This window comes from Babylonia areolata, chromosome 3 (genome assembly GCF_041734735.1).
Source record: "Babylonia areolata isolate BAREFJ2019XMU chromosome 3, ASM4173473v1, whole genome shotgun sequence".
In the NCBI taxonomy this organism is placed as follows: domain Eukaryota; kingdom Metazoa; phylum Mollusca; class Gastropoda; order Neogastropoda; family Buccinidae; genus Babylonia; species Babylonia areolata.
This window is the reverse complement of record NC_134878.1, coordinates 45,865,252-45,885,251: the sequence shown is the minus strand read 5'-3', so window position 1 is coordinate 45,885,251 and position 20,000 is coordinate 45,865,252. Positions and strand designations below refer to the sequence as shown.

General features: G+C 45.6%; 1 protein-coding gene across 1 annotated transcript in view; it reads left to right on the top strand.

The window, feature by feature from the left end:
• The window catches only part of LOC143280337 (otoferlin-like), a 105,616-nt gene that overhangs the window by 38,207 nt on the left and 47,409 nt on the right, over positions 1–20,000 (top strand). Inside the window, exon 4 of the mRNA XM_076584971.1 lies at positions 2,539–2,627. Within this exon, the coding sequence (XP_076441086.1) occupies positions 2,539–2,627 (89 nt within the window). The remainder of the gene's footprint in view (positions 1–2,538; positions 2,628–20,000) is intronic.

Here is a 20,000-nt window from a genome sequence, read left to right as displayed (position 1 = left end):
TTTGGGGGGGTTGTTTGTTTGTTTGTTTTTCTTATTATTATAATTACTGAATATTCTCCTTTTATATCATTGAAATATTTCACTTTATCTTAAAATGTAATTTTTGTTTTCTTACCTAAATGTTTTCTTTTAACATGATAGTTCATATGTACGCTGTGATCAAGGAAGGGTGTGCCAGTTGCTCATTCGTTTTTCGGTTTTATCTGTTGATGAGCATTTGTCTTTTTAAATGTTATTATTATCTTACTGGATATTTTCCTTTTTATAATGATTGAAACGTACACATACGCTTAACACGCAGGCACACACACACGCGTGCGCGCGTGTGCGCGTGCGCACGCACAAAACGATGCATGCACACGCACGGACACACACGCAACACACACACAGTTGTTACACTCTGAATCATATTGTAATAGTATCTTACCCACGTTTTTCTTTTTACATAATAATTGATGTGTGCATGGTGATAAGTGAAGGGTGTGTCAGTTGTTTGATTTTTTCTCTTTGATTTTTGCTGACGGGCATTTTATTTTAAGTGAGCCTAAAGAACATTTTCTGTTTTTGGTTGAAGCAGATAATAAAGTATTTTGGATTGAACTGAATTGAATTTATAAAGACACATTTAATATGTCCAGCATGCATGACCTCTGAAAACGGGCTATGACTGAACACAAAGGATGAAAACATTAAACATTCTGCGCTGAAAAAAACAAAAAAACAAAACAACAACAACAACAAAAAACCACAATACAATAACATGACCCCCTCCCCCCCACCCCCCACACCCCACATACCCCCCTCCCCCAACCCCCAACCTTTCCAAAAAAGAGGGAAATGTAAGAAAACGTAAACCTTCTCGTAATGTCCAGTAAGCTTATCTGTTGCAAGCGTATCGATAATTCTCACGAAATAGTGCATGCTGCGTGTGCTCAAGCAATTAGTCCACACACATGCATACACGCGCGCGCGCGTCTACGGACGCACGCACGCTCGCTCCACTCTTACCGACATACACTTCATCACAATTCCCTGCTGTATGATAAAGCTTATCCTCCTCCGAGCACTTTGTATTCTTCCTGTCATATTGTATCTCGCCCTGGGTGTGTGGGGTGTGTGTGTGTGTGTGTGTGTGTGTGAGGGAGAGAGTGTGTGTGTGCGTGTCTCTGTGTGTGTGTGTGTGTGCGTGTGGTGTATCTGTGTCTGTGTGTGTGCATATGTCTTGTGTGTCGTGTGTCTTTTACTACTTCATTCATGACCGTAAACTGCGGAATGTTTCATCCAAGTTGAGGTTTTAACAGCTACTGATGAGACACTATCGTAGAGGCCTTGCCGCTCGTTTTTCCATGATTGAGGAGCGGGTGTTGTGCAGGCAAACCTTTATCAATCAGCGTTAACGGCCCATCTGTCTTGGAGCAGCCACTTGAACTGCCAGCGTCTTCCACTTTTAACGACTTGAAAGCGACGGAGGATAAAAACGATGGCCGATAAAAAAATAAAATAAAATAAAAAAACGAAAGTAGTTGGCAATAAGGTGCCGCGGCGCCGTAGATTTTTTTTTTTTTTTTTCCTTTCGTTCTTTTCTTTTTTTTTTCTAAGGGACTTTGCCAGCGACAAGTTTTGCAGGTGAGAACCAACTGATGAGCAAGCCTGGTATCAGCAGTAGTACGTCAACATGTTTGTATGGATATTGCAGTTTGTTGGAGTGAAATAAGCAAACAACATAGGGGTTGCAGTTTATGGAAAAGAAAGACGCTTTTTTTTTTTTCCTTTCTATCCTTTTTTTAATTTTATTTTATTTTTTTACTTTGGTATTGTTATTTTGATATCTCACTCACACACACACACACACACACACACACACACACACACATACATACACGCACGCACGCACGCGCGCGCGCGCACAGAGAGAGAGAGAGAGAGAGAATAAAACAAATGAATACACACAGTGTGTGTGTGTGTGTGTCTAGTTGTTTATTTATTCAGTTATTCATTCATTTTTTGCTAATACCTTTTTCACAGCATAGTGCCTTCCACCCCTAGTACAATTAACTATGGAGAGGGTGGGGGGGGGAACGATGAAAAACTTCGATAGTGTTCCATTTTCTACACAAAGATCTCCAACGATCCTTCCACAGTCTTGAGCAACAGGCTTCCTTATTGTTTGATGAAGATTTGGAATACCAGACGTGATTTTCGTAGAGAAATGTGATGGGTTTGATGGTGTATGTGTGCGTTTTATGTATGTTATGTGTTGATTATGAAGTTTTACGTCTACTTGGCACTTAATTGATTGTGTGTGTTCGTGTGGTTGCGAGCGCGCGTGTGTGTGGATCGTTCAGGTTTATTGTTTTTTGGAGGTTTTTTTTTGGTTTTGTTTTTAATGTATTCACTTACGTAATTGCTTGTGTTCGTGTGCATGCATGCGTGCACGTGTGTGTGTGAGAGAGAGAGTGTGTGTGTGCGTGCGCGCGCGCGTGTGTGTGTGTGTGTGCGCGCGTGCGTGCGTGTGTGCGTGTGTGTGTGTGTGAGCAGGGCAAACTGGAGATGTTTGTGGACATGTTCCCCATGGACATGCCCGCCCCAGGACCCCCCGTGGACATCTCGCCCAGGAAACCCAAAAGGTCAGATGGTCGTCTGTGCATGCGTTGTGTCTGTGAGTGTTTCTGTCAGTGTCTGTGCGTGCTGTTGTGTCTGTGAGTGCCAGTGCCTGTGCATGCGTGTGTCTGTGAGTGTCTGTGTCAGTGTCTGTGCATGCGTGTGTCTGTGAGTGTCAGTGTCTGTGTGTGCGTTGTGTCTGTGAGTGTGTGTGTCTCTGTGTCAGTGTCTGTGTCTGCGTGTGTGTGTGTGTGTGTGTAAGTGTCTGCGTCAGTGTGTCTGTGTCTGTGCCTGTGTCTGTGTGTGAATCGGGACCAGAATATATATATATATTTGACGTGAAAACGATGAATTGTGTTTTGGAAACACAAAAATAGAGGGTTCGGATGAACCAAACTGGATGAAGTTATAACCAGCATGGCATGTACTTATGTGCTGCAGCCTTTGGGGGCCAGTTAGCCTTTGGGGATTATTCCAACGCCGTCCTGAATCCCTCTTGGCGACGACTGTGGGATTGTAACTTGGGCACAACAGTGTCAATCGTAATCGAATTCTAGTTGGGATAGCAGTTGCCTAAGATGCTGATCTGATGGTGATAGTCAGACACCAGCTATCATACGCTTGGTATGAATTCTGCTAGTTCGAGGTTGTTGGGTTCTTTCTGTCAGATATGACAGACTGTCGTTGTTTAAAAAGAGAGGTGTGTGTGTGTATGTGTGGAGAGAGAGAGAGAGGCGGAGGTGGGGGGGGGGGGTCGGAGGGAGAGAAAGGAAGTCAGTCATTAAACACGTACCACTAACTTTCCCTGTCTGTCTCACACCTTAACCGCTGCTGTGTCTTGACTTGCATCAAACATTATGACAGTTTTGTGTGCAAACTGCCTTATATTGATCGATTGATGTGGAAACTTATATAGCGCCTATCCTCGGTCAGAGAGACCAAGCTCTAAGCGATTTATAAACACGGGTGGGTTATGGAAACAAGAATATACCCAGATTGCACACCCCCGAAAACGGAGTATAGCTGCCTACATGGCGGGGTAAATAAACAAAAACGGTCATACACGTAAAATGTCACATGTTTGTCTGAGTGTGTATGTGTGTGCGCCTGAAATCTGATTGAATGACACAGGAAACGGATGATGAGTGCCCAGTGGCAGCCGTCAGTCGGCTCTACCCAGGTAGGCAGCTTGCTATGCAAATGACTCCGTGTTTGCAAAGCCCTTAGAGCTTGGTCTCCAATCTCCCACGTCAACACATGTGCAGACCTGCTTAGTGCTTGAACTCCCTTTGTGTGTATGCGCACGCAGAAAATCAAATACGCACGTTAAAGATCCTGTAATCCATGTCCACAAGCACTGTTCTACATACTTCGTGGTTTTGGGGGGTTTTTTTTTGTGTGTGTGTTTGTTTTGTTTTGTTTTTTGTGTGATCATTTGCATCTTCATAATATGAACTTTGTATCAGGATTATGTACATGTACATGTTTAAATGTGTATGTGAATGTTATATCCTTGCGTCTTTACTACTTTGTGAATCGTTCGATTCATTTTCATCTTCTCTTTTCCCTGAGGGCTGGATGGAAAAGAACACATGTATGCTTATTCCACTTCCCTAAAAAAAAAAAAAAACTGTGTGTGTGTGTGTGTGCGTGTAAATATTATGAAGAAATGCGAAAAAAAATTCTTAATTTTCAACGGTGAAAACTTAGAGAACATGAACCTTACCAGTACGCTTTTGATAGATGTTGAAGTTTAAACAAGATCACTAGCGAAATTTATCGCCCTTGCTTGGGATTGTCGGAAAAAGAAATTATCTTCGGAAGCCTTACAGTTATCGAAAAAAACACTGTTACCCTGATGCCAGTTCCACAGTTTATGATTCTGAATGACTTTGTAGAAAGTTGGATGGTGGAGCTTTTTTATTTTCCTTTTTAATCGTAATAATATATTTTATTTTATGATTTTGTTGTTGTTGCTTGTCGTTGATTTTCTTTTTACTCTTAGCAGTGTGTCAGTTTCTCTGTAAACCGTCGTTATCCTTTTGTTCATATATTGTCCCCCTTGCCAAAGAATAGTATTGTCAATGGCAGTAAAATAATGTCCGTGTCCCCCCCCCCCCCCCCACCCCCCCACCCCCCACCCCTCTCTCTCTCTCTCTCTCTCTCTCTCAAAAAAAAAATAGAATCTGACCACATGCCTTCCGGATGCGGATTGGCCTGACCAGTCATCTGCGCACCCACAAAGCCCAACCCACCCACCCCCAGGATGACTAGATGGTCCTCGTCGATCCCGACGGACGAACCACAATGTATATATAAAGAGAGAGAGAGAGAGAGAGAGAGAGAGAGTTTACTGAACTGGGCCATTTGCCCATGTCAAAGGGAACAGTGGGTTAGGGATGAAAATCAGATGAAAGAAAAAAGCGTATATTGCATGCCAAGGGTTTTGAATTTCACTATCCATCCATGTAGCACGATGTTAACTGGAATGCCTTATTTATGTAGATTGCGACTTTCATTGAGTAATTCACGTTTGATAGCAATAACGCTAATCTGAACATAGATGGATTGTTGTAATTTTTTTATAGAATAAACTGAGAGAGAGAGAGAGAGACGTAATGCAATGACGCGCAATGACATTTTATTAAATAAACATGCATGTTCATTTCAAGCTCCGCTCCCCACAAATAAGTTGGATTGAAGAATAGAAAATTGGATTCTGGATATGCAGCATTCACGCTTATTTGTGAACACAATAATAAAGAGAGAGAGAGAGAGACACACACACACACACACACACACACACACACACACACACACAGAGAGAGAGAGAGAGAGAGAGAGAGAGAGAGAGAGAGAGAGAGAATACGCATAAATATGAATACGCCGGGAACAGGCGAATGGGAATCTCCAATCTAGTGATAGACAATGCCGAATCGGGATCAGGCGAATCGGGAATTTCCGAAACCTTTCTGTCCTCTCCTTGCGATCTGAGAGTGCTCCATTCTGCCTCCACTCCTTCCCGTCTGTCAAGACACATTGGGCCAAGTACTCATTGGCGTGGGCATTAGGAATAACACTGAGCCATCACTTTGCGGGGAAATGAGTTAGAGGCAGACAAAAGAGCCACCTGTCCGCAGTAGGCATAGTGTAGAGCTGTGAAGGTGACGGCAGAGGTGTATGTATGTGTGCAACAGCAGTCGGTACAGTGAGATGACTGTTTTCTGTCAACGGTTGGGGTTTGATTGTGTGAGGTGACTGACTTGCAGCTGGTGTGTAAGTGGATGGATTGTGCAGGTTGAGTCAGTGTTTGTGCTGTGTGTTTGTGCGTCTGTGCGGGCTGTGTGTGTGTGTGCGCGCGCGCGTACGTGTGTGTGTGTGTGTGTGTGTGTGTGTGTGTGTGTGTGAAACTATGTGTAGCTGTGTGCGTGCTAGTGTATGCGTGCACATGCGACTTGTTTGTGTTGTTGCTATTGTTTTTATCTGCATAGTGAGATCTAAGAACTTTCCGCACAGTAGTATGTTAACTGGGACAGGGAAAGAGGACTACATATCCATAAGTCATATTTGTATCGGACAGACCATGATATTTTCTCTTCATCTGTTTGTGTGCTCGTTCCTCTGTTGGTGTGTATGTGGAAAGAAAGACAGAGATAGATAAGAGAAAGACACAGGGAGAGACAGAGATGTGAAGAGAGAGAGGGGGAGAGAGAGAGTGTGTGTGTGTGTGTGACAGAGACAGAGACAGAGATAAGAGGAAGACAGGCAGACACACACACACACACACACACACACACACACACACACACACACAGAGAGAGAGAGAGAGAGAGAGAAAGACACAGAGACAGAGAGAGTCATTAAAGACACACTTCTCAGCCTGTCTGCATCTCCTATGTTGTCTGACTTAACGACAGTTTGCTCAAGAAAAACAACAACAACAACAGCTATTTATTTATCGGCATTCGATTGCATCATTTGTTGACTCTGTGCCTCCAGGGGTCCTTGGCTTGACCCATGACCAGTCTGACAGCTTCACACCTCTCTCAACTCTTGACAGACAGAGAGAAGCTAAATCCTCCCCCCCCCCCCCTCTTCTCCTCCCATCTGTCAGACAGAAATGGTCTAATTATCACGAGCGGTGTCGGATTTTTGTTGTTGTTGTTTTTAATGTGTGTGGGGGGGGTGTTTTTTCTTCTGGCAAATGAGTGGCAGATAAGCGACTAGCTGTCCGCAGCAGGCTCAGAGCTGTGAAGCTGAGAGCTGGGTTTTAAAACAGTGTGAAGATAATGAGACGAATGTAGCCTTTTTGCAGGCGTTCGTGTGAGTGACTTGCAGATAGCAGGTTAGTGGCGGTACAGGGCAGGTTCTGTCCGTCTGTCTGTCTGTCTGTCTGTCTGTCTCTCTCTCTCTCTCTCTCTCTCTCTCTCTCTCTCTCTCTCTGTTTGTGTGTGTGTGTGTGTGTTTTGGAAAGTGCGAGTTAGTTTCTATACGAGAATCCAAAGAATGGGCAACAAATCAGTAACAGGATCCAGTCTGAGACTTTCTTGTGGTGTCTTAAGAGTTGCTGTCACACATTGGTTTGCTGCTAATTGTTAGGATGTGAAATTTGGAATTTAAAAAAGGATTAGTTACAGACATGTCACGTTTTGAATTGGGCAGGGCATGTTCTATCTCCGTCTGTCCTCTGTGCTGCTTTTCCCTATATCATCTTCTCCTTCTGCTTATTCTCCTCCTCTCTTTCTTTATCTCTCTCTGAAGGCACCCCTTTTGGTGCCGCGAGGTCTTTTTCAGTGCGCCAAGTGCATGCTGCACGCGGGACCTCGGTTCCTTTGTATGACAAAACGCACGTGTAGTGATGGCCTAGAGGTAACGCGTCCACCTAGGAAGCGAGAGAATCTGAGCGGGCTGGTTTGAATCACGGCTCAGCCGCCGATATTTTCTCCCCCCTCCACTAGACCTTGAAAGGTGGTCTGGACGCTAGACATTCGGATGAGACGATAAACCGAGGTCCCGTGTGCAGCACGCACTTAGCGCACGTAATTAAAAGAACCCACGGCAACAAAAGGGTTGTTCCTGGTAAAATTCTGTAGAAAAATCCACTTCGATAGGAAAAACAAATAAAACTGCAAGCAGGAAAATATACAACAAAAAATGGGTGGCGCTGTAGTGTACGGACGCGTTTTCCCTGGGGAGAGCAGCCCGAATTTCACACAGAGAAATCTGTTGTGATAAAAAGAGAAATACAAATACATATACAATACACTTTGATTCTTTTTTTCTTTTCTTTTTTTTTTTCGTCAAACTTGGGAGGAAGGGCGAGAGCGGGAATCGAGCCCCGACCCTCACGTACACTGTATGGGGTAGATGAGCGTCTTAACCACTCTGCGACCTCCCCCTGCCCCCCCCCCCCCACCCCGCCCCCCCCCTGATGACAGTCAGAGAAGCTAATACCCACCCACCCCTCTGCCCTCCCTTCCTGACTGTAATTGCATTTGTATTTCTTTTTATCACAACATAATTCTGTGTGAAATTCAGGTTGCTTTCCCCAGGGAGAGCGCTTCGCTACACTACAGCGCCACCCCCTTTCTTTCTTCTTTTTTTTTTCCTGCGTGCAGTTTTATGTTTTTTTCCCTATCGCAGTGGATTTTTCTACAGAATTTTGCCAGGAACAGCCCTTTTGTTGCCGTGGGTTCTTTTAACGTGCACTAAGTGCATGCTGCACACGGGACCTCGGTTTATCGTCTCATCCGAATGAGTAAACACATGAATTCGGCACGTGTTTTCCGTTTTATTTTGTATTTGTATTTGCCAACCTCCCTCCCCCTTCTTTCTCTCGCCTGTCAGACCAGCTTCGTCCAATTAGCACACGTGAGAAAAATAACCGATGCCCATCTTTTTGCCGGTGATGAGTGGCAGACAAGCCGCCACTTGTCTTTGCAGTCAGCTCAGAGTTGTGGCGGTGATGGCCGAGAGCGGTGTACAGGCAGTCACAGGAACGAGATGACTGTTTGCTTTATCTGTTTGGGTGGGTGGGGGGTTGTGTGCGTTTTAACTTGAAGCACGGGGTGGTAAGTGGTTGGATTGTGCAGGTTGAGTCAGTGGTGTGTGTAGTGTGTTTGTGTGTGTGTGTGTGTGTGTGTGTGTGTGTGTAGTCTGTGTGTGTACTTATTCATTTATGTTTATTTAAGGATTTATTCATTTAATGTATCATTATCGGCATTCATATTATTATTATTCCTATCATTATTTCTCTTTTATTTTATTTTATTTTATTTCATTTCAGTGATTTACTTGGTCTTTTTTTTTGTGTTGTTGTTGTTTTTTTGTTAGTTCATTAATTTATTTACTTATCAATTTACTTATTGGTGTATCTTATTTTTACTTCATTCTGTTTTATTTTCCCTCAAGGCCTAACAAAGCGCGTTGGGTTACGGTGCTGATCAGGCATCTGTCTGCTCGGCAGATGTGGTTGTAGCGTATATATATATATATATATATATATATATATATATATATATATATATATATATATATATATGTGTGTGTGTGTGTGTGTGTGTATTTGTCCGAACGCAGTGACGCCTCCTTGAGTAACTGAACTGAACTGTCACACTGACGCGGGGCGCAATAGCCGAGTGGTTAAAGCGTTGGACTTTCAATCTGAGGGTCCCGGGTTCGAATCTCGGTAACGGCGCCTGGTGGCTAAAGGGTGGAGATTTTTCCGATATTATCCCAGGTCAACGTACGTGCAGACCTGCTTGAGCCTGAACCCCCTTCGTGTGTATACGGCAAGCAGAAGATCAAATACGCACGCTAAACATCCTGTAATCCATGTCGGTGTTTCGGTGGGTAATGGAGACGAGAACATACCCAGCATGCACACCCCCGAAAACGGAGTATGGCTGCCTACATGGCGGGGTTGAAACGGTCATATACGTAAAAGCCCACTCATGTACGTTCGAGTGAACGTGGGAGTTGCAGCCCACGAACGAAGAAGAAGAAGAACTGTGACAAATTCGTGATCTACACAGACACCTGCGGTTGACGAGTGTGGCAGCATGTCTCTGTGTGAGTGTGAGGGTGGGGGTGGCGGGGGGTTGGGGGAGGGGCAGGGGGTTGGGGGGAGGGGGGCCTTGCCATTGGTTTCTGTGTCCTCACACCACAACCACCACCTTGCCTTAACTTCCTACCCCCAGCCACTCTAGCCCTCTGTCCGATGATGGATGGCTGGAAGACTTGGGGTGCGACAGTTGGAGGAGTCGAACCCCCCACCCTCCAGCCCCCACCCCCACCCCCCGCACCCTACCTCTCACTTCCTCCCTCCCACCCCCTCCTCCTCCTCCTCTACTCCCATCTGTCAGACAGACTCGCTCCAGTTGTCAGCAAATAAATGGTGGCCGTGTTGTGGCAGTGATGGCGGAGATAAGCAGTTGCCAGTCGGCAGTGGGCCAGGAGTTATAAAAGATGACGGCAGCGGCCTGTAGCGGCGTGAAGATAGCAGTGTGCACACGAGTGTTTCTCTCTCTCTCTCTCTCTCTCTCTCTCTCTCTGTCTGTATGTGTGTGTGTGTGTGTGTGTGTGTGTGTGTGTGTGTGATTTGCAGCTGCTGATAATTGAGTGTGTGTGTTTGTTTTTTGTTGTTGGTTTTTGTTGTTGTTTTTCTTTTCTTTTTCGTCTTTCATTGAGTACGACAGACAGACAGACAGGCGGACAGAGACACACACAGAGAGAACGAGAGCGAGTTTACGTGTGTTTGTGTGTGTGTGTGTGTGTCCACGCGCGCGTGCATGCGTGTGTGTGTGTTTGTGTGTGTGCGTGTCAGTGTATGTGTGTGTGTTTATGTGTGCGTGTCAGTGTGTGTGGGTGTGTGCGCGCGCGTGTCAATGTGTGTGTGTGTGTGAGTGTGTGTGTGCGTACGTATGTGTGTGTATATGTGCGTGCTTGTTTAGTATCCTCCTCTGAGGGCCCGTAGCATCATCCTTGGTGTGTGTGTGTGTGTGTGGAGTACAGGTTGCGTCATGGGGTGGGGTGCCTGGCTGATGACTAATGGGAGGACTGGAACAGGCAGTGCCGTTGTTGTTTTCAGACAGTGTGGTGGAAGTAGAGGACGATGCACGCACACACACACACACACACACACACACACACACAAAGAGAATGAATAACTGAAGGGTGATGGAAGTAGGGAATGGTGTATAAAAAATGATTTACAAATGAGTGAAGTAAAGAATTGACGTGACCTGCAAGTTATACGTGGGGTTCTCCCACTTGAAGACGCAACAGTCCAGACTTCAGATTTTGGTCAAATTGTCCTTTATTCATCAATGGTTGGCATATAGCGAAGGAAATGAGAGAGAAAGAGAGAGGTGGGGGTGGGGGGTGGAGTGTAAGGAAGAAGGGACATGGATGTAAGGAATAGGAAGGGAATCTACAAATAAACGCTGGATACTACAAATGATTCCATTTCAAATTTACAGAGACCTTTAAACGATGCTTTGACAGTGGTTTTTGTTGTTGTTGTTTTTGTGTGTGTGTTTGTTTCTTTTTGTTTTTGGGGGTTTTGTTGTTTTTTTTTGGGGGGGGTGTTGTTGTTGTTTTTGTTGTTTTGTTTTGTTTTGATTTTTTGTTTGGTTTATTTTTTTTCTCCCTTTTCGGTAACTCATAACTGAAAATGCAATTGAATTTGCAAGGAAAACAATACACTTGCTCTCTCGCTCTCTCGCTCTCGCTCTCTCTCTCTCTCTCTCTCTCTCTGAAAAGTGTGTGTGAAGACATGCATTTCACTTTCTCTGTACTTTACCAAAGCTTTCACCCACAGAAACAAGATTATCTTAAGCTGATGACGCCTGATTACACTCCCATCTGTCCATCTGTCTTTTTCTTCTTCTCTCTCTCTGTCACTGTCTTTATTTCTCTCCACTCTCCCTTCCCCCCCCTCTCTCTCTCTCTCTCTCTCTCTCTCTCTCTCTCTCTCCCTCCCTCCCTCCCTCCCTCCCTTTGTTTGATTTTCTTATGATGACGTTGTTCTTTATAATGGATGTGAACACGGAGGTCCCCCTCCCCTCCCCTCCCCTCCCCCCCATCCCCCTTACCCCTGTTGTCACGGGCAGAAAGGCCTAAACGATAAACCATTCAGACTTCAGAATTCAGACTTCTCTCTCTCTCTCTCTGTGCAGGGCCTGTATTTTGACAGTGTTTCAACAAGGACAATCAATACCACACACAATGAACTCAAACCAAAAAAAACCCAACCACCTCGCAGCTACATCAAGGTGCACAGCAATTAAGAGTGATGAGAACTGGCCATTAACCTCTCGACTGCGACAGACAAGTAACTGCGCCCGTCTGAAAAAGGGGCTGTCACGTCGCTGGGGTAGGGTTGAAATTACAGGTCAGAATGTCGGTCACCTTGCTCTAGTTTCAGCTCCTTCCTCTTGGTATTGCAGTGCCTTTGGTCGGCAGATTGAGTTATTTCATTGAAAAGTGAACATAGAGTGGTTCGAAAAGGAATACCACACTGACCTCACTTTGCCAACGTTTCAGCAGGCAAAGGGTTAAACCATTCACCCGGTTTGTTTGTTCTGGGTGGAGGTAAAAAAGATAGAGGGATGGGGAGTGGTAGGGAGAGAGGAGGAGATGGGGGGGGGGGGAATGTTGTGTGCTTTTGTTTGGGAATTTCAAGGAACGTTTTAAAAACAGCAATGATTCCCGAAATGCGATCCTTGCCAAAGATCACCGCGCGACAAACGGGTAACGCTGTGTGGTTTTAAGGGACTGAAGGTGCAATGAATGTTCTGGACGCGGGCTGTGAAATGCTTTCATGGAACCACGCGCACGCATTCATGTACGCGCGCGCGCGCGCGATCACACACACACACACACACACACACACACACACACACACACACATACATACACACACTCACATACATACACACACACACACACATACACACACACACACACACACACACACACACACACACACAGAGAGATAATTATAGATGTGGATATATATTCATATCCATATCTATGTCTATATATATATTTATATATATATATATGTGTGTGTGTCTACACGCTCACGCATGCGCAGAGAGAGAGAGGATACTTTGGGGAGGGGGTAGAGATAGACTAACAGATACATGCCGTTTAGAGACAAAGAAAAGTTAACGAACTTGGTGTGTGTGGGGAGCATGAGGCGGGGTTTGGGAGTGAGGGGGGCGGAGGGCGAAGGGAAGCAACTGGCTTTCCTCTATGTGTGTGTTTGTGTCTGTGTCATTGTGTGTGTGTGTGTGTGCGTGTGTCTGTGTGTGCTCAGGAGAGGTGTTAGATTTTACCGGTACTTTTCTTTATTTCTTGTGATATATCAACAGAGAGAAAAGAAGAAGAAAAAAGGCCGGTCATCTCAATCTCACCAACGATCACTTTGACTAAGCTTCTGACGACAATACTTCTGACGATGATAACCCGCAATGATGACTAATAGCAACGATGTGTCTTCAACAATGAACCTTCTTATAGCCAATGAACCGGGTTTAACAGCAGGTCAAAGTTCGCTTAAGTAGAAAGGGGGGTGGGGGGGGCAGAAGGGGGACGGAGATAGGGGGAATTGTGGGCGGGGGTGGGTGGGGGGGGAGATAAAGGCCTAAGACGTTACTTTGTTGCCCTGTCTTTTTGGTGGCTGTCTGATGGTGATTAATGGCAATACCTTTACGATAAAAAGTTCCATAAAATGCGCGCACGTGTGTGTGTATGTGTGTGTGTGTGTGTGTCTAAGCGTCGAGTAAGATGAGATTGGATGTCAGACAGGTCACGTGGTTTAGCTGAGCCTCGCCGTGGATTTCAGCGCAGTCTTTGAAAAGTGTTAGGGTTTCTTGGTGGTTGTTTTTTGGTTGTTGTTTTTTGTTGTTGTTTTTTTTTTGGGGGGGGGGTTCTGGGAAAAAAAGTGTTATCCCCCCCTCCTTTTTGAGTGAATGAACATACAGAGGTGGTTGTCACTTCACTGAACAAGGAAAACCAATCTTGAAAGACTGAATCTGTCTCTCTCTGCCCTCCCCACCCATCTCTCTGTCTCTCTCTGTCTCTCTGTCTAGTCTGTCTGTCTCTATCTCTCTCTGCCCTCCTCACCTAAGTGTGTGTGTATGTGTCCTCCCCACCCACCTCTCTCTGTCTCTGCCCTCACCACCCATTGATTGCTTACAGCTGCACACCATTGTTTAAAAGAAAAACAGTTCGTATTGCTAACATTGGTTTAGAAGAAAAAAACATTTTAATATTTATTACAGCTGTACAGCATCATTTAAAAAACAAATTTCATATTGCTTAGACCTATACAACATTATTTTTAAATATGAAAATTCGTATTGCCCACAACGTTTCAAAACAAAATTACAAAAAATCGATTTGTTCTCAGTTATACAACTTTATGACCAAAAAATTCGTTTTTATGACAGCTTTCTAACTTTTTATTTTTTTAAACATTTTCAAACTGCACACAGCTAAACAACATTGTTACAAAAAATGTTCGTATCTCTCACAGCTGTACAACATTATTCACCAAAAAAAATTAACAATGTTTGTATTGCTCACCAGAAAGCTTTTGTTTCTGGGATATGGTGACGGGGACATGAGTAAGTTGGCTAGCAACAGAATGAGAATGTTGAAGAACTGGGATGACCCACAGGCACATTTAAAGCCCCTCTTTGGAAGTAGTAAGCATATTATGGGGGGGTTGGGGCAGGCGGGGGGGGGGGTTGAAGAGAGAGAGGCGGGGGAGAGAGAGAGAAAAAATAAGTTCCAGACATAACCCCTAAGCTTTCTATCTCCATGTTTTACCAGTCACATCAATGTTAGCTATCAAGACGTGGACAATCTCAAAAGCAACCACGTCAGCAGTACACCCGACTTAAAACAACACTGTGAACTAGTTTTTGTTGTTGTTGTTGTGTTCTTTTATCCACATTCATTTCGGTACAGCTTCCTGCTTTCAGACAGCTTGACAGCTTTCCCAAAGGCTCTGATAGTGTGGGCGGGGTGGAAGAGGGAGGGTGTGGGGTGTTGGGGTGGGGGAAGGGTGAGGAGGAGGTGTTGAACATCCGACCAACCTGTCTGATGGACTCGCTTCCGCAGCTGTGAAGAAAGGAAATGGGTAGTGGGTTTGTTTGTTGTTGTTTTGTGTGTGTGTGTGTGGGGGGGGGGGGTTCGGCAGCGAGAAAGATAAGGCATTATGTGCGTCTGTTAGTGGGTCAACGTTGGCGTTGTAGGGGATGACAGCAGAGGGGTTATCACAGCATGGAGATGATAGGAGAGGTGAATGCTCTTTGCCTGCCTTGTTATGTCTGTCTGTCCGCTTTACTCTTGCCTGTGGATCTCTTGGGGTTTTTTTCTGCACAGTTGTTGTTGTTGACTGGAAGTGAACAGGGTGTGTGTGTGTCTGTCTGTCTGTCTGTTTGAAAGAGAGAGAGAGGGTGTGATTTTGTTTGTAAGAGAGGGGGACGTAGAGAGAGAGTAAAACAGACATACAGACAGATAGACAGAGGTTTTTGATAACATGAAACTTAAATATAGAATAATTCAAAAACATATTTGAACAAAACCAGTACGCATGTCTACAGCATCCACGTCTAAAGCCTCTCAAATTAACAATATCAGTTAAGCAAGGAGCTCTGTGAATATGTTGGCTGAGCGAAACAGTGGATGCGATGGTGTCCATTTGCGTTCATCAGTGGAATGTAGGGTTGGGATCGGATCCTAATCAGCTCGGTGGGTTTGGAGGGGTGGAGGTGCGGGGGATCACAGAACAAATCTCACACTCCTAGCAGACACTCAGGACTTAACCCCTTCGAATAAAAGAAACCTTCACAACATAAAAGCTCCGCAGCCCTGACCAGCTTGACCTTAAAGGAGCAAGCCAATTAATAGATCATTAAACTCATATCTACCATGGGAGTCATAAACATGTCGGACGAGCTTCGAGACCGAAAAAAAAAAAAAAAAAAGCAACACGACGTATTCTGGCCTGAGTCTTGCTGTAGCTTCTTTGGCGAACATATAGGAGTGGTTGATCAACATCGTAAGAATACCGTTATGAAGGGAAGTGCAGAGTACAGTACCCCATTACAGAAAGAAACTCAAGCAGTAATGGATCACCTCAGCATCACCACTAATGCATCATTGCCGATTATTGTAAAGATACAATAAGCTATGCCTCAAAATGTGGTAATGTGTTGTGTTGTGAAACTTTTTTTTTCATAGTATACTTGAGAAATAGGGGCTGCTATCCTCTGGGGAGAGCGTGTCTTCACAGTGCAGCGCCACCCATATCATTTTCCTGTTGTTTTTTTCTGTTTGTATGTGTGCATTTGATTTTTGTTACTTTTTTTTTTTCAATTTTGAAAACCCTTTTGTTGCCTTGGGTTCTTGTAAGTGCGCTGAGTGCACATGGACCATCGGTTTATCGTCAGTCTCATCCCGGCGAATGATGCTAGAGCCCTTTGTGGGTGGTGTCTTGCTCACGTGGGTGACCTCACCTCCAGTTTCACCTTCGCTTCCAGGCCCGTTGGGAAGTGTAGTGGTGACGGTGCAGGTCAGTCCCATTCGCCTATTCCCGTTTCGCCTCCCCCTTGATCGTGCTGCCACCCTCAGTGGCCTCTCTGTTGAGAGTTTGCCTCACTCACCCCCCCCCCCCCACCACCACCCTCTACCCCGCTCTCCCCCCCTCCTCCCCTCCTCCCCCCCTCCCCCGCGCCCTCCGTTTAGCCTACCTGCCATTTCTGTTTCGCCTGCTAACCTCCCTTCCCCTTGTTTGTATCCACTCCCCACCACATACACAAGTATATAGGCGGACTGGGAATATGCGAATTGAAATCAGCAATGCGATTTTATGTGAATCGGGAACAGGCGAAATGGGAATGGGGAAATGTGAATAGGGGAAACGGTGTCGCCAGTACGATAACAGGTGACTCAGGAATGGGCGACATGGGAATTTGGGAAACGGTATCGCCAGTATGATAATAGGCGAAATAGGAACAGGGAAATGTGATTAGGGAAACGGTATCGCCAAAACGATGATAGGCGACTCGGGAATGGGCGAGATGGGAACGGGGGAAATGTGATAGGGGAAACGGTATCGCCAATACGATGACGAGCGAATCGGGAACAGGCGATGGGCAAACCGGTGATAGGCGACACGGTATTACACCGTACTGACAGGGTTTGCTCTGCTGGGCAGCTGGTGCTGCTTCAGCTACCGTGTTGTGGAACAGCTCGCTTTGTTCGTGTTGGGGAAAATCATGGTGTGAGCGACAGAGGAGAAACAGCATCGTGGGTGTGGGAGGAGAGTTTGTGTCTTGTCTCCATCTAATCCACTCCACGCAGGTCTCTTATTATAGGTGAGACTTGTCCATTGCCTGGTTTGAAAAAAATGTTTGTTGTTGTTTTTATGACCCATTCGTTACGTTGTGACAGCACCATCTTGGCCCGGCCACCACCACCCTTCCCCCCCGCCACCACCCCGGCCTGGCCTCCCTCCCCCCCATCCCTAATGTAAGACCTTTCACCCCACAACCATCCTGACAGCTTGCGTCAGGTTTGACAGTTGAAGGAGCTAAACCACCTCCTTCTGCTTGTCAGAGGGGCCTTGCTGCAATTGTGAGCAAATAAATGGTGCCGGGTTTGTTTGTTTTTTGTTTTTTTGCTTTTTTTTGGGGGGGGGCGGGGGGGGGGGTCCCCTCTTTTTTCCTTTTTTTTTTTTCTTTTTTTTTCCCGGGGCAGTGACTGGGAGATAAGCAGTTGGCTGTGTGCGGGGCCGCGGAGCTGTAAAGATGACAGCGGCGGCCTATCATAGCATAAAGATAACACAGATGAATGTTTTCTCTGTCCGCTCTTGCCGGCGTGATTTGCAGCTGCTGATAACAGGCACAACACTACGTTGAACGGCGTTTTTTTGTGTGTGTTTGTGGTGTGTGTGTGTTTGTGGTGTGTGTGTGTGTGTGTTTGTGGTGTGTGTGTGTGTGTGTGTGTGTGTGTGTGTGTTTGTGGTGTGTGTTTGTGGTGTGTGTGTGTGTGTGTGTTGTGTGGATGGCGTCAGGGACTTTGGGACCAGTGCTGATGTCAGAGGGAATGGGGAAGTAACCGGTGAATGGAAGGATGGATAAAAAAAAATTATTTAAAAAAAAAAGGTGAGAGGGGACAGAATGAGGATAGAGGCAGATAAATTATTCGGGTGGAAAAGGAATCAACAAAGATGCAGAAACATGAGTGTGTTCGTGCGTGCGTGCGTGTGTGTGTGTGTGTGTGCGCGCGCGCGCGTGTGTGTGTGTGTGTGTGTGTGTGTGTGTGTGCGTGCGTGCGTGCGTGTGTGTTTGAGCATGTATGTACGAGTGTGCTTGTGTGTGTTCGTGCGTGCGTGTGTGTGTGTGTGTGTGTGTGTGTGTGTGTTCGAGCATGTATATACGAGTGTGCGTGTCTGTATTTGTACATGTGTTGGTTGTGTGTGTGTGTCTGCGTTTGTGTATCTATATACGTGCGTGTATCGGAGTGTGTTTGTGTTATGTGCATGTTCGTGCATAAGATTGCGTGCCTGTATTTGTGTGTGTGCGTGGGCGTGCCTCTGTGTGTGTGTGTGTGTGTGTGTGTGTGTGTGTGTGTGTGTGTGTGTGTGTCGGGGGGGTGGGGGGCGGGGGGAGGGGCGGGGGGGGGGGGGGGGAGTCCTCCTGCTCTCACCAACGTTGAACTGACAGAATGCATTAATCATGACTTGAATAATAAACCACATGCTCCCTGGGAGACGGGTTGCACGAAAGGAGACGGGGAACAGGGGAGAGAAAAAAATAGAAAGGGGGGTGTGGTATTAGTGTGAGAGAAAGGAGTGGGGCAAAGGGAAAGGCGGATTGGCGGTCACCATTACGTTCAGTGAGTTAAATCCAATACGTAATCCCAGCTCTCTCATTTAACTTCCAAGGAAGGCCATGCGCTTCATCAGCTGTTCTGCCGGAAAGGAGTTGGAAGTTGGCAGAATGGTTAAGACGCTTATCTGCCGATAGCGTCCTTCAGGGTCTAGGTTCGTTTCTCGCTCTCGCCTTTGATTGATTGATTGATATGGATACTTATATAGCGCCTATTCTCGGTCGGATTGATTGATATGGATACTTATATAGCGCCTATCCTCGGTCGCAGACCAAGCTCTAAGCGCTTTACAAACACGGGGTCATTTACACAACAGGCTGCCTACCTGGGTAGAGCCGACTGACGGCTGCCATTGGGCGCTCATCATTCGTTTCCTGTGTCATTCCATCATATTTCAGGCACGTACACATACACACTCAGGCAAACATGTAACATTTAACATTTTACGTGTATGACCGTTTTATTTATTTACCCCGCCATGTAGGCAGCCATACTCCGTTTTCGGGGGTGTGCATGCTGGGTATGTTACTGTTTCCATAACCCACCGAACGCTGACATGGATTACAGGATCTTTAACGTGCGTATTTGATCTTCTGCGTGCGCATACACACGAAGGGGGTTCTGGCACTGGCAGGTCTGCACATCTGTTGACCTGGGAGATCGGAAAAATCTCCACCAGGCGCCATCGAGATTCGAACCCGGGACCCTCAGATTGAAAGTTCAATGCTTTAACCATTCGGCTATTGCGCCTTTCTCTCAAGTTTGACTGGAAAATCAAACTGAGCGTCTGGTCATTCGATTGAGACGATAAACTGAAGTCCCTTGTGCAGCACGATCTGGGTGCACTGGTAAAGAACCCATGGCAACAAAAGGGTTGTCCTCTTGTATAATTCTGTAGAAGAACTCCTGTGACTGGGATCGGTACGCAAATACACATGTATGCACTGAAGGCCGGACTATACTAAGCGCATCATTGGGTAACCCGTTGTCCAGGCATTTGTCTTACAGATATGGTGTAGCGTATATGGACTTCGTCCAAACGCAGTGACGCCTCAGTCCTCGAGAAGCTGAAACCGAATCTGACGGAAAAAAAACGAAAAAAAAAAAAGAAGAAGAAGAAGAAACATAGTCGTCCTGTATTTGTTGCAGTTTTAAGTTTTCACAGTGCTTCTGACTGACTTTTCAGTACACTGTTCAAAATTTCAGAGAGAATTTTTACAGTCTCCGCTTGTTGTCACTATCTCTCTCTCTCTCTCTCTCTCTCTCTCTCTCTCATTAAAAAATATAACTAACCACAACAACTTTAAGCAAAATTTAAAATGTACCTATTCACAAAAATTGACGTCACCTTAAATCCAGCATTGCTTTCGACAATTTGTGGGTTCCCTCTCAGTCTCTCTTGAGTGTGTGCATTTGTGTGTGTGCATGTGTGTGTGTGTGTGAACTGGTGGGATGGTGTTTGATTGCGAAGGAAGGACGGTTGTTTT